This window comes from Rhizoctonia solani, chromosome 4 (assembly GCF_016906535.1).
Source record: "Rhizoctonia solani chromosome 4, complete sequence".
NCBI classification, from domain to species: domain Eukaryota; kingdom Fungi; phylum Basidiomycota; class Agaricomycetes; order Cantharellales; family Ceratobasidiaceae; genus Rhizoctonia; species Rhizoctonia solani.
This window is the reverse complement of record NC_057373.1, coordinates 3,476,750-3,491,138: the sequence shown is the minus strand read 5'-3', so window position 1 is coordinate 3,491,138 and position 14,389 is coordinate 3,476,750. Positions and strand designations below refer to the sequence as shown.

The window sequence follows — 14,389 nt, the reverse complement described above, 5'->3', positions numbered from 1 at the left end:
TCCCCAGGCCCGAAACCCTTCCTCGTACGATTCCTACCTCTTTTACACATTATTGCGACTGTGTCGCTTTGTGTGTGGTTTGTTGTGTTTGGAGAGCCTAGCGCGTTTGCTTCTGCACAGGGAGATGAGCTAGCCTCATCCTCGAGTTCCCTATGGTCGCGATGGGCGATGCTTGCTCGACGAGAATCTGATTCCTTTGGTGTGCATCCAATGGTGAGGCAATTGATGTTTCCGCTGGACATAAATTAATACATGATAATACTTTTAGCCTTTTACACTAGTGTTCATCACGCTACAACTAATTCTCCATTCCTTGTCTATCTTTTACGATCCGACTCCGACCGAACCTGCAGGTGTTCTCGGCATGGTAATCCCCCACCTTCCACAACCCCTCCCTTCGATAATAACCCATAGCATGAAGTATCTTAAAGTAAGTCGACCCATACCACCCCGGGTGCTTCTTTTACTTATATGATTGAAGCTTGGGGGGATTTTGTTAGATGATTTCTCAATCGTAATATTTATTCTGGGGATAACTGTGTTCATTTCATCTTTTAAAGCAGGTGGGTATTAGTGCAGCTTGTATTATATTCTTAGACAACCCCCTATTTGGATATTGTTCAAACTCAGTACAATCAGATTCATACAACTAAGATTTTAAAGTGTGCACGGCCATGCATGTATTACATACCAATACTACGCTATTATACAGTCACGCCCGATTGCATCCCACCTCTGGTTCCCCACTCCTCTAGCTCCGCGATCCTCTTCGCGTATCCCTGGGCTTCTTTATCTTTAAACTCGATAGTTCTGTCGAGATCGCTCCTGGTTTTTTCACCAGTTTGAGTTAAAGCCAAAATCGAAGAATCGAGTCTTGTTCGCTCCAAGTCCCACTCGATGGTCGCTCGCTTATATTCGTCACGCACTTCACAAAGCTCGGTCTGAATTTCACGTTGCCTTGCATCAGCGCAGGTTTGAAGAAGCTTGAGTTCTTCTTTCAAACTCTTGGCTTCGGCCGAGGCGAGAGTCCAAACCTTGGCCGCCCTAGCGATCTCGCCGATATGAGACTCCTTCTCTGCAATGGATTTTTTCAAGCGATCGATCTCCTTTTGACTCTCATTCTTGGAGACACCGATTCGGGCCTTTTCGACGACAAGCTCCTTCTCGACGTTTTCTTTGGCCTTGAGAGCACTTTCGGAAACGCTGATCGCCTTCGATCTTTCATCCTCCAATTTCGACTTTGCGGCAGCAGACTCCTTAAGTTGACGCTGCGCCTTCTCTAGTTCTTCCCTCGCGGATTTAAGCTGCGATTGCAGTTTCGTCACTTCTGATTTTGCTTTTTCCACCTCGTCCTTTTTCGCTTCAATCGTTTTGGTCGTATTTTCCGCTTGCTTTTCAAGCAATCCAACCTTTTTCTTGAGTTCAGCATTCGCCCTTTGGACCTCCATCAGAGGCGATTTAGCCTTGGTTAATTCTTCGAAAAGATTGGCGGCATCCTTGATTGCCTTTGCTTCCGCCAATCTCGATTCAGCAAGCTGAGTTTTCAGTGATAAAGCCTCGGCCTGCATGTCGCTCCGAGTAGGCTTCTCTTCGGGCGGCGGATCAGTCTGGACAGCGTTATCCTGTCAAGTCATCCATTGAATATGTTTAGGCTGGCTGTATGCGGTAAGAAAGGGTACTTACTCGACCAACCACCTGATTGTGCGTAGGTTTTGGCCGGAGTTCGTTGAGGGTAGCGTTCAACGCGTTTATCTCGGCCCGTAAACTGTCATTCTCAACCCGTAAACTATCATCCCTGGTGCGTAGCTCAAGGACCGACTCCTTCAGCTGGGTTGTTTGTTCGGCACAATTACTCTCCAACGCGGCGTAGGCATCTTGCAGCTCGTCAAAATGTCGCCGGGCCTGAGCAAGTTCGCTCGCAAGTCCAGACAATTTAGCTATAGGCCGACGACGGGGCATAGGCGATATCGGCGAAAAAGGAGCCGGCGGGCTCAAGGGCCTACCATGAATATGGCCGAGTGCGCGTTCGATCATCGTTTGTGCATCTTTCATCTTTTGCTCGAACAGGCGGCCTGCGGTGGTACTGCCCATGAACTTCTTGTCTGTGATTTCGCGCTGGTATTCACAGAGCGTGGGGGCGAGATTCGGCTCCAAAAATTGATCAATAAGGTTGAAACATGTATCCCGAGTCAGTCTTGATAGGATGGTCCGATGGATGTCTTGTGGCATGTTTTCTAAATCAATGGTAGGCTCGCCTGGATCGCTCGATATGGTAATGGTTGATTTTGAGAGGGTGTCGTCACCCATTAGAGATCGAAATAATTGAAATGCGCCGTTACTATCATCGTCTTCGTCATCATCTAGACCATAGGCATAAACTACGCCTTGGAGATTCCCGTTGCTTTGAGTATGGGTTAAATCAAGTTGATCTATATTCATTCTGCTACAAGACTCTCACCAAGCTTTCAAATGGGCTGTAACGCACAAAAAGGCTTCCGCCCTTTCTAGCCACGTCCCCTCGTGCAGAGACGGAAATTTCCATACTTGGATGTTTCTGTCCGAGTATTTGTCAATTGATAGCTGTCCACGTTGGACTGAGCTCGACCCGGCTCCGTTTGTTGGAGCATTGCTGCCGCATAGGATCTCGAAGAACTGGGAGTGCATTGGGACTGGTTAACAGCGCATATGGTCTCGTCGGATCAATTGTATTTGTTCTTACTCTATTCTTCAAGTCATCTCCATTATCTGAGCCAAACAATCTACCCCATTTAAACATAAACATATTATTTATAACATTTCACGAAAGAATACTAATTACCCAATTACTACCGGATGACTTTTGTCGATGTCTGTTTCTGAAGGCATACTTGTATCATCGAATTTCGAGTCGTCTCTGAGCTCAGAAGCGTTGCTTTCCGATCTTGAATGCATGCTGATTCGATTATGAGAAACTCAAATTCAGCGGGGATGGGGTCGAGATGACTTGGCTCGCACCTTGACCTCCAGCTATATAAATTTGCCCAAGTGGCTACGTGCTTAGCCACGTTCTTCTTCAAGTGAAAGACAAGTTCTTTTACCCAAGCAGGAAATCTGGGCGTTACTCCTAAGTAGGCTTTGTTATTTTAGAAAGCTGCCGCATGTTGGATACCAAACTATCCATTTGTTTGCCTTTATCAGTTATGATCGCATGGCTTGTACCCCTTCGATTTTCATACAAAGGAAACTTTCAAGATCTCGTATGTGTAATAAAATGTGCTCTTACTATATCATGAATGTCCCCTTGGTACACATGTATTTTGTTAATAGATTCATCGGTTTTCTATCCATGATAGTCAAGAATGGTAACATATATCACGTGACTTTGGAGCGATGGTTAGCGCCGGGAACGTCACGGCTTCTTTCCGCCACCGTACACGCGATTGACTTTTTGTCTGAAAATCTACTTGACTAAAAGTAACAATACTAATAAGCTACGATCTAACGCTGCTTTAAAGTTTGTATCACTTCTGGAATGTCGCGGCAAGACAAGCAAACTACGGAGAGGCACGCGCGCACACTACGTGAGCTAGTCAAACAGCCTGATAATAAACTGTGTGCCGATTGCAAAAAGAATGGTGGGCTCGATTTTTTTGTTCTTTGCTTTTCGAATTAATTATACTGGGATCTCATTAGATGCGAGATGGGCATCTTGGAACATGTACGTTTTGTCCCCCAGGGAAAGGAGGGCTTCGATTGACACGTTCCTGTAGTGGCGCGTTCGTTTGTATTCGGTGTTCTGGGATCCATCGTAGTATGGGAACCCATATTAGCAAAGTAAAGTCCGTGGACCTCGATGTTTGGACCCCCGAGCAGATGGCGGTAATGCTTTACTTTTGACAATATGGGTCGCAAGTACTGACAAGACTATTGCCAAGTCAATCCAAAAATGGGGAAATCGACGAGCTAATTTGTACTGGGAAGCACATTTGAAACCTGGACACCAACCCCCCGATCAGTAAGTCGTCCCACTACGTAATCGACGGGAATATTAGCTTACGGTTAATCAGTAAAATGGAATCTTTTATTCGTTCCAAGTATGAATCAAGGCGCTGGGCGATGGAAGGACCTCCCCCATCCGATCCAAGTGTGCTGGATGGATCCTCGGCGAACGTGCGCCTTATCACTAATTCCGTTGAGAACTAAGGGTCTAATTATATTAAATGACTCAGGCACCTGAACCAGCTCCTGCTGCTCCGGCCCCAGTAGCATCCCCTCCGCTTCCTTCGCCTCCTGCGGTATCCAGAAATCCACAACAGCACAATCTACTATCCACCTCTCTTGCCTCTCGAACATCGCGCCCCGCTGTTCCTCAAGCATCTCAACCCCAGGCCCAAGTTGCTGCCCCAGTCGCGCCTCCGGCTCCAGCAGCACCTCAGAATGATCTGTTTAGTCTTGACTTCCATGCTCCTACTCCCCCAGCGCAACCCCAACCCCCCAAGAATACCAAGTCCGACATTTTATCACTTTATTCTTCAGGGAACGCGTCCGGTTCCACAGGTGTAGGAGGTACAGGAGCCCTGGGGGGGTTAGGTGGTTTTGGGCAACCAGTACAACCTCAGGCTGCACCCCAAAGCACAAGTATGATGGGTGCAACTGGAGTGGGACTGTGGGGGGTGCAGTCAGGCTGGACACCTCAACAGCAACCACAGCAACCCGCGAATGACATGTGGGGCAACTTTGGGAGCGCGCCCCAACAGGTATGTTCAATGTTATTTCTAAGAAAATTGTTCCTGATTTAAACAGCCCGCCCAATCCAACTCTCTATTTGGTGCACAGGATCCATGGGCCAGCCAAGCAACAGCACCGGCAGCCCAACCTGCGGACCCTTTTGGTAACGTATGGGGAGGGTCAACCAATGGTAACGGTACTTATACAATTAACACTCGTCTGGACATCTTTTTTGAATCATTTTCTACAGCTCCCGCAGCCAAGAAGGATGATGCTTTTGGCGATCTGTGGGGTGGATTCAAGTGATGTATGTCAGGTACGATAATGCCGAGGAGTTAGAGGCAGTGCGTTACTGTAGTACACTATTTATGCTAATACAATTACGCCTACATGATCACTTGACTTTTCCCAGAAGGACATCTCGACCAAGAAGCATATTCTTACTCCTTTGAGTACTTCTGCATAGCCACCAAATTCCCAAATCGCGCCATCGCACGTCAGATAAATCTTAATTAGGCCCGACCGGCTAATTCCATCGAGCAAGGCCGGGCAACGAATAGAAAAAGAATCAGTGCAATATTTTGATAAATCTAAGCAGGAATACTGATCGCACACAAATCACGCAATTGAGGGAATTACTAAGAGCTTATAACTGGGGTTCGAGCACATGGTCCAACTCACCTCCCTCAACTCTCAACTTCTGACATTTAACATTTTCAATAAAATGGCTACTGAAACCCAGACAAGGAAGACTGTGTCTCAAGTTTTGGCATCGCTATCCCTCACAGGATCCCCTGTTCCTATTCGTTCGACTGGTTCCCTTGAAAAGCTTGACAAAATTGATGTTACTCCAACCATTGGCACCGAGTTCGGGAAAAGCGTTCAACTCTCTCAGCTTTTAAAAGCGGAGAATTCTGACACATTGATCCGCGACCTTGGTGTCCTGAGTACATTTTAATCCATTCAATCGCAACTGAATCATGCTAATATCTGTTAGTTTCTGAGCGTGGTGTCGCATTCTTCAGGGACCAAGACATCACCATTGAGGAACAAAAACAACTAGGCACTCGATTGGGTGAACTTACCGGAAAGCCTGAATCCTCGAAGCTCCACGTTCATCCCTTGACGGAGACCAATGCCGAACTTGGGGACGAAATCAGCGTCATCTCTAGCGAACGCCGTGCATCTTACACTCGACCCGACTTTTCACGCCTTGCTAGGTACATCTATTTCAATCAAGCTTTTTATTGCTATTATTCTCACTGGCTTTGACATAAATCTATAGCCGCGGATGGCACTCGGATATCACATTTGAGCCTATCCCCTCAGACTATGCTATCCTCAAACTACGTGAGCTCCCCAAGTTCAACGGATCTGTGACTGGAGGTGACACTCTCTGGGCATCGTGAGTCTCCGTGATCCTGTCCCCCCATTTCCTAGCTGATCCGATTTGTACTAGTGGATATGAAGTTTATGACCGCTTATCCCCTTCGTTTGCGAAGTATCTGGAGACTCTGACTGCAGCACACGAAGCCCACTTCTTCCGAGATGCTGCCATTGCCTTCGGGTATACAGTTCGGGATCAGATCAGAGGATCTCCTGGGAATTTCGGAGATGCATTGGAAGCCGTTCATCCTGTTATTCGGTGGGTTCGACTGCGGGGCTTGGCATCTAATTACTAAGTCTATGCATAGAACCAACCCAGTGACCGGATGGAAGAGCGTTTACGTTAACCCGGAATTCACCAAACGCATTATTGGTGTAACTAAGGATGAGTCTGATTTCATTCTGAAGTAAGTCATCCACTTGGTGATAGACTGAATAGCAGCTAAGACAATGCATACAGTTACTTGTTTAGTTTGATTCACCAAAACCATGATCTACAAGTTCGGTTCAAGTGGAACAAGGTACATCAGAATCGAAGTTTGGCTTCCCTTGAATATTAAATTGTATCCGATGTTATAGAACGATGTTGCGATCTGGGACAACCGTAGCAATTACCATACTGCTACTTACGATTACGAAAAAGTTCTGCGTGTTGGGGATCGTGTTGTCTCATTGGTAAGCACACAGTTTGGATACGAAAAAGAACATAGCAATAACCCTGTCTCCAGGGCGAGAAGCCTTACTTTGACCCCAAGAGTAAATCTCGTCGGGAGCACTTGGGTGCTCAGCACTCGTTCAACTTGGGAGAAACTGCTGTTTAACATTAGGTGTCTCTTATGTGTTGACCGGGGGAGCTTACACAGTATTGTTTTTTTTTTGTATGGCCGTATAGTGTACAGTGAAAAATAACGATTTCAGATTTCATTTAATATTCCAACTTGGCCGGGACGCTGAGCTTTACTATTTAGGCCTATGGTATTCGCCATGTCGTTGAACCTCTTAAGTAACCTATTTGTCATAAAAAAAAACTCATTAAAACTCGTCGACTTTGTACTTTTTGGGGCCTGAGCAACTAAGTAGCCTCCAAACGAGCGCGCTTATGAAGCGTGTGGTTTGGAAGATTCGACTAAAGTTCCGAGCTTGTACCCATATATTGCGGTTGGACATTTGGTTGAATCTCTTTTGTTTTCATCCGGAACTCAATATATTTAGCTATTTGGTGGTGTAAATTTCCATAGCTCACTGAGTTACACAGGTCTTATATATACTCGGCTATTCAAAGGCGGGTACTGTTTGGCCGCAATTGACCACATTTGTTGGAATGTGTGTCATTACTGATTCACACGTGGGTTCTAGTCAGTTGAACAGAAGCTCTGTTGATGACTACCACTCACTATCCCTCGGCCAACTTGAACACTTTTGAAAATGAATACGCGCATGTGTCGAGGCTACCTTGGGGTTTTTGGTCCCAAAATCGACGAAATTGCCAATGAATATACCCAATCGTTGATAGATCAGAACGGGGACACGAATCCACAGTTGAAGCGAGGCGAGTATCATATAACAGTCGCGAGCAAACACGAACTTCAAGCACTACGCTCCAATGGAACACTTGCTTTAGGCGAATCAAACCCCATTCCTAAGCTAGATCAATTGAATAGCGCCTTAGAAAAAACAAACACATCTCCAGTCATTTATGGCCTCGGAACTAACCGAAAGGGAGTTTATTGGGTTACTGTCGTGTGGGCCTTAGGCCAACGATTCCGCGCCCAGCTGGGCCTACCACCCAAACAATTTCACATTACCTTGACATCTGTGGATGAACACGAGATAGACAAGGTAGGTTTTTGTACTCCATCCAACAGCTGTCAGGGTACATCCCATTGACCCTCCGATCAGGGACCAAGTAGCGTAATTTGGGTCCACCCATCACTCGCGATTGTCGAAACTATCCTTGGGCTTGATAATATTGATTCGACGAGCTCTTCTCAAACAGAGTTTCTTGCCTCTTTCATACACGGTTTGCTTGCTCAGTACGAATTTACCCTAGCGCAATCTGCCGCAGAACTCTTGGTTATGTCTGAGCCAACGAACCCACGAGGATTTGTCTGTCTGGGAGACGTATCTGTTCAACGCGATCATTGGAAGCTTGCTATGCTATGCTTTGGTAGCGCCCTAAGTTTATACGTTTGTGATCCCACAAAGACGGACCTCAAAACTGATCGGATCTCGTCTTACTGCCTCAAACAACTCCGCCGATCTGCCGAATTTACAGATTGGGGCACCATTTTCATGATCACTGGTTTATTGAATGACGAGACAGCTAGCGGGGAATTTGATGAACTACCCGCGAACTCTATGTTGCGCAGTTATCTTTGCCAGCCCTGGCCAGCACCTCTGAAGCAATATCTGCAACGTATCTACGAGGAGTCTGACTCGAGTCAGTTGCCAAAGCGAACTTCGAATTCACGAACCCGGGTATTAACTTTGGTTCCGCACAAACCAAAGAGCACTGTCATATCCATGAATAATGCCAAGGATATACCTTCCCCTCACGTCAATGACATTGTCAATGTGGTAGCGAGTCTAGACATAGGTGAACACGCACTCTCAACAACCCCGGATCTTGGGTTGTTTCCCCGTTCTCCTGCTAAGGGACCGATTTCTACGTATGTCGGGTATCGGCTGCCTAGGTTCTTCGGTTGGATAATACCGTTCTACATGGCTTTGATGTCTACCCCAAGAAATGTGGATGATATCGCTGCTCTAGCTTCTCCGAATATCGGCATTCGTCATATTTTGACTTTAACGGAGGAGACACCATTGCCAGATACCTGGTTTCGCCAGGTTGCTGTTGCTCGCGTTCGACATACATATGTCCCAATCCCCAATTACAAGCCACCTACTATAGAGCAAATGGACATCATTCTGAGACGTATCCATGAGCCCGGCGGTTCGCCTGTCCTTATTCACTGTGGTGGTGGCAAGGGTAGGGCAGGTACAGTTGCCGCATGCTACCTTGCAGCGTTTGGTTTCGGGCCTATCCCGATGAATGCAACAAGTGACGCCACTCCGGCGATGTCAGCAAACGCTGCGATTGCTGCGATTCGTTTGATCAGGTCAGGTAGCATTGAGACCGCCCATCAAGAAGGTTTCGTCGAAACTTGGGTTAGCGCACTCTGGAAACGAAACAAACTTCTTCTACCACGTACGCTAGAGCCGCATCCAACCCCACTTCTCATCGAAGGTTCTGTAAATTTAGGCACGGACTTGCTAGTCCTTTGCGGCCTTCCAGGATCTGGAAAGTCCTGGTTCTCACAGGAAATTGTGCGACGTGGGGGATTTCTTGGGAAAGACTCAGGAGGTTCACGTAGTCCAGGTCGTTTGTGGCGAATTATTTCCCAAGATGAGTCTAGGAGTAGGGCTACCTGCGAGACTGACATAAGCCGCGCGGGACAGACAGGTTCCCGAGCTGTTCTGGACCGATGCAATCCTACCTCCGAAGAGCGTCGGCTGTGGATCAAACTTGCTTCCTGGGCCCAACACCCCATTGTTGTTTGGTTCGATTATAAACCTCAGTTATGCATTGATAGGGCTCAAGACCGTGAGTCCCACCCTACGTTGACACCCGGCCCCCGGGTCCTCACTGCGGTGACTTCTATGAATCGATCATTTCAGCCTCCTTCCGAGTGGAAACTAGAAGGTTTTCAAGGCTTTGCGCACATAACTAGCTTTGAGGCCGCTATTGACCTTTGCAAAATAGTCTGTCCGGCAGAAATCTTAAAATTTCCCCGAACTGCGCATATACTTGACTTGGGAGCGGCTACAAGTGACGATGTTATGGAGAAGTCCTCGTCTAGCACTCCCATTCCGATACGCGCGGGTGAACTCGTTGTGATCACTGAAAAAATTGACGGTGCTAACTTGGGGTTCTCGCTCTCACCATTACGCGAATTGCGGGTCCAAAATCGCTCTCATTATGTCAACTCCCATGATCACCCTCAATTTAGAAAGCTTGACTCTTGGATCTCTTCTCATCGCCAGGACCTCTACACGATACTGGACCGTGATGATGCCTTCCCGGAACGATATATTCTATATGGAGAATGGATGGCCGCTACGCATTCCATTTCTTATTCCAAACTGGGCGATTTGTTCTACGCATTTGACTTGTTCGATCGGGCAACGAACACGTTTGCTTCACGTAGGGCTCTCGAGGCTACCCTTATCAATACGAATATACAACTCACTCCTATTATATGTACCGATAAGGCCATTCCAGCGAATGACACCCTCGCAAAAATGGTGCAACAGGAGTCTCGGTTCTATCCGGGTCCCATGGAAGGCATTTACTTGAAGGTTGAAACCGAATTGGCAGTACGGCAACGTGGCAAGGTGGTGCGTGCAGATTTCATTACTGGGAATGAACACTGGGGTAAAGAGGAAATGAGGTGGAATACTGTGCTAAGACTTTCGTAGCTGTTTTGTACCGTTTGTATGAAAAGTAGAATCTTGCAAGTTGTCTAACATGAAGCGACGATTCCGATTGAGTAGTTGAACCTTTTTGCTGCCTATATATTAAATGATTACGACCCCTCCGCAGAGAACACAACCAGAATTCTGCTTGTCTGAGGGCTTGCGTTTGGAGCCTTCCCTGGTGCTTGCCAGTCCCTTTGTTTTACTAAGGCAGCCTATATGAGCGGTATCGAAAGTCGTTCTGTACACGTTGCAAAGTAAAGGTACACAAAGAACCCCAGGGGCTAAGATTTAGACTAGTCTCCCCGGCCGACTGCTCAAGTTGATCAGCAGATAGCGTCCGATTGTATACCGAAACCAACCGCACAATATCCCTTTGGTTGGGTTGCTCCGAGCGAGTCACCAGAAAGGTGCCTACCCTTGCCGGTTGCCTCATGATCAATCCTCTGAAGAACTAGAAGGACAGAAAACGGATCTGGCCGTATCTAGTAACCCGATTCGCAGGCACATGGATTTCATATTGTTACGTTGGGAACTAGCTGTCGACCTCATAATGAACGCATACAATGATATGTAATGATATATACCCAAGGATGATCTAGGAGCAGACACAATGCAAGGGGGACATAATCTGTTACACCCTCGGAGATGACCAGGTGCCCCCCTCTGGCAAAGGGTACATCTTGTCTACTCGATCCATCAAGTCTTGTAATACCAACCCATGTCTTAACCCAATAGCTAGGCTTTCTCCGAGACGGATGGCACTATGACTATAGTCCAAATATTCGATGCAAGGAAGTGACCGTTAGATAGTTTCCACGCAAATAGGTCTGCCAAACTTACCTGAGGAACCGAACCTCCTCCCTGAATATTAACTATGGCGACGCAGTTTAGAATCACAAAACTTGAGACTACACCCTCAGACTGCTTACCGCATTTGGGTAGTCAGCTACTTTCAAGCTCTGGGCATAGCTGCGAAGCAAACTTTTTCCAGAAATCGACCATATAAACTAAAGTACGATTATCAATATTCGGGGTCTACAGGTTATCAGCATACAGATGCCACTCACAACAAACGCTGGGGGGAGCAGTTTAAACTGGATGGATGTGCTTTGTAGCTGGTAAGTTATGTTTAAAATTGCTCGGGATGCCAAAAGGCACTGCAGCGTCGAAAAATCGTTTGAATCGTCCAGATTACAATGAGGATCATGTAATAATATCCGAGCTCTATAAAAATGATGAGCATTCCTCTCAGTAACAAAATGATAGACTTGCACATGAGGCATGGCCAATGCTGGAGCACGTAGTCCCACGCCCTGTGAGGTGATCACATTCTGAAAACTGTGAGGGATGCTCTGGAGATACGCTGTGATAGTTTCATCCAGCACTTTGAAAGCTGGAGCAGCAGGTACATTTGTGGCATCCACATATCGTGTGCGAACACGATTGTTGAACACGGTCACTCGTGATAAACTTTACTCCGTTGGACCAAATGCAGGTGATGGGAAAAGAAGCGAGCAAGTCTAGAATTTAGCGCGTGATGAATCGTCTATGACACCTAGCTGCTTACACTTCAATCGACTTGAGGAACAAAATCCCGTCATCGGTAAATCCGAGAGGATGATTTGTTAACATGTCAGGGGTGCTCAACTTCTGTGGCGAACCATTTGCGACAGGAGAAAGCTGCAAAGGACCCAGAGCATCAAGCAATTCAACCACAACTCGTGGCTATGTCAAAGAGCACTCACCCCGGCCTCAAAAATTTCCAAGGGGTAGGGAAATGTCTGGCCAATGTCTAATTCGTCCAGCGCTGCTGGCCAAGCCGTTGCAGATGAATGAGTCCGGTCTGTAACTATATAGATATTAGCAATATGCCGTTGCCAGATTCCGATAAAAATTGATGAATAGTGGTGAAAACGTACTAAAGGCCATCCAAAACGTTCGTTTGCGTGTCTCAAGTTCGATAAAGTCACTGGTGGGGGGCAACACATTTTCCTTGAAATTCGGGTAAGACTTATCCCCGAAGTTGGGACCCCACAAAATCTCGTCGTAGCCGCGCGCCCCGCAAAGCCCCAGCGGAATTGATAGACCTAAATACTTAATCGAGAACTCTTCAAACGGAATACAAAAACTCACGTATCGCGTTGCCACTTAGGATCCACAGATCGGCCCAACTACATCACTAGATGTCAGTTGCCAGTTTTATGAAGAATCCTTGGGGATCATACCGCGTATGGATCATATACCACCAACAAACGATAATCATAGCTATAATTTTTATTACTTAGTCCCCTCCGCAATTAATTGATTGACGATAATACTATACTGACTTTGTAAACTCTCTAATAATCTAATATAGGCAAAATTACTACCAGGGCATAAAACTTTAACCCAAACATACCTCTTCCCGGTTCGAGCATCGTTCATCGCTTTGATTTGAGCAACCATAGCTTGATGCTCCCCAAAACTAGCCGTACCCTCCAAGACTTTGCTAATTTGTTCATCAGTCCGGAACATATTCCCTCGCACAGGCTCTCCGGGTTGGATTTCTTCAGATGGTGCGCCCGGCTGCGGAAGATACACAGCCCCCAAAGCGCATAGGGCATGAAGTAGAGCAATGGATGGGAAGTTCGGATCCGAGGGAGGGAGTTTTACCCGTTGCTTGAATGTTGGCATATGAATCATATGACGGGCAAAAGGCCAGTTCTCGAAGCATACGTCAACCCTTCAGAGTATGAGTACATAGTTGCCAAAGTCACTGAACAACCTACAAGCTGCAGACAAGATCGAGTGGAGGTAGGTCCAGCAACATTTCTGGAGCCGCTCCCGACTCAAGGCGTGGTTGCACAAAGCCGTAGCCGCCTATATCCTCAAATGGTAAGTTAAATGAAGGGTCAGTCGACCATAACGAATCCAAGAGACTAGCAGGAGTTGCTTGTGTATTCTGGTTTAGCTGGTTAATCTGAGCGAATAGTGAATTAGGTAAATTTGGGGCAGATCCCGGTGACTGAGGAGTTCTTTCTGCAATCAATGTTAAAAACGGTCATAACGAGTTTGTTCATTAAAGTATGGATAACACACCGACTGAACTTGAGCCTGCAGAAGACGATGTGAGCAGAATTTTGCCCGTTAATTCATTCCTCTCTGTCCAAGTGATAATTAATAAGTCAAACCAAGGCAGACAGTTTGTTACCGTTTAAATCTACCGTCTCTCCTGCGTCGTAGATTGCCGGGGAATCCCCGTCATATACGCAATCGGGACGAGCAGGGAATGGTTTGCCCCGTTTAACTGCATTTGCGATCACGTTCGCATGAGCTCGGACACATGATTTGCAAGGTCGGCGGGCATCACTAGAATCGTCTTTCAGGAGCTTTTTCTTGGATAATTAGCCTTTGTCATTATGCTCACCACTTCTACAGTCGGCCCCGGTCCAATTCCGTTATTGACAACTCATCTACGAAATCTTACAACCCACCCGCTTTTGTTTGCGGCATTGGTGACATGCCTAAACCATACAAGCTGCATAAATATACATTATGACGTAGCGAAATAGCAAACTGCCTGCCTGATTTTTTCGAAGGGTGGTTGGTTTGGGTGGTGACATGGGAACCTGTTCATCGGAAGCAACAGAGTTTGATCTTGAAGAATCTTGGCGAAGGACGCTCATTGTCGAAAAGTTGTAGCGACCTTGTTCGGAATGTTAGATAAACTACTTTTATAATGAACGTAAGTGCCGAAGCCACGCACGCCGCCGAAACAACAGTCACCCATCAGTGGCTGTACAATGAAATTGGGGCCACTCAACCACGGATTTGGCGC

At 46.7% G+C, this 14,389-nt stretch overlaps 5 protein-coding genes across 5 annotated transcripts; 3 read left to right on the top strand and 2 right to left on the bottom strand.

Moving 5' to 3' along the window:
• Positions 1-704: 704 nt before the first annotated feature.
• RhiXN_01167 (uncharacterized protein) lies at positions 705-2,664 on the bottom strand (the record flags this gene model as incomplete). Its single annotated transcript, XM_043320986.1, has 3 exons — positions 705-1,622; positions 1,684-2,401; positions 2,459-2,664. The coding sequence occupies 3 exons, from the start codon at positions 2,662-2,664 to the stop codon at positions 705-707; spliced, it is 1,842 nt and encodes a 613-aa protein (XP_043179998.1).
• Positions 2,665-3,511: 847 nt separating this feature from the next.
• Positions 3,512-5,013, top strand: RhiXN_01166 (GTPase activating protein for Arf protein; the record flags this gene model as incomplete). Its single annotated transcript, XM_043320985.1, has 8 exons — positions 3,512-3,614; positions 3,673-3,697; positions 3,750-3,858; positions 3,903-3,994; positions 4,047-4,149; positions 4,209-4,736; positions 4,783-4,903; positions 4,958-5,013. 8 exons carry the CDS (start codon positions 3,512-3,514, stop codon positions 5,011-5,013), a joined length of 1,137 nt encoding a protein of 378 aa, XP_043179997.1.
• Positions 5,014-5,431: 418 nt separating this feature from the next.
• RhiXN_01165 (TfdA family taurine catabolism dioxygenase TauD) lies at positions 5,432-6,914 on the top strand (the record flags this gene model as incomplete). Its single annotated transcript, XM_043320984.1, has 8 exons — positions 5,432-5,654; positions 5,705-5,927; positions 5,993-6,112; positions 6,167-6,352; positions 6,402-6,500; positions 6,554-6,614; positions 6,673-6,768; positions 6,822-6,914. 8 exons carry the CDS (start codon positions 5,432-5,434, stop codon positions 6,912-6,914), a joined length of 1,101 nt encoding a protein of 366 aa, XP_043179996.1.
• A 604-nt stretch (positions 6,915-7,518) lies between these two features.
• RhiXN_01164 (ATP dependent DNA ligase) lies at positions 7,519-10,572 on the top strand (the record flags this gene model as incomplete). Its single annotated transcript, XM_043320983.1, has 2 exons — positions 7,519-7,932; positions 7,993-10,572. 2 exons carry the CDS (start codon positions 7,519-7,521, stop codon positions 10,570-10,572), a joined length of 2,994 nt encoding a protein of 997 aa, XP_043179995.1.
• Positions 10,573-12,135: 1,563 nt separating this feature from the next.
• On the bottom strand, positions 12,136-14,095 carry RhiXN_01163 (Fungal specific transcription factor domain; the record flags this gene model as incomplete). The annotated part of the gene is made up of 11 exons (XM_043320982.1): positions 12,136-12,252; positions 12,318-12,421; positions 12,492-12,659; positions 12,706-12,743; positions 12,798-12,837; positions 12,900-12,919; positions 12,971-13,294; positions 13,341-13,590; positions 13,651-13,713; positions 13,763-13,920; positions 14,046-14,095. 11 exons carry the CDS (start codon positions 14,093-14,095, stop codon positions 12,136-12,138), a joined length of 1,332 nt encoding a protein of 443 aa, XP_043179994.1.
• Positions 14,096-14,389: the final 294 nt, after the last annotated feature.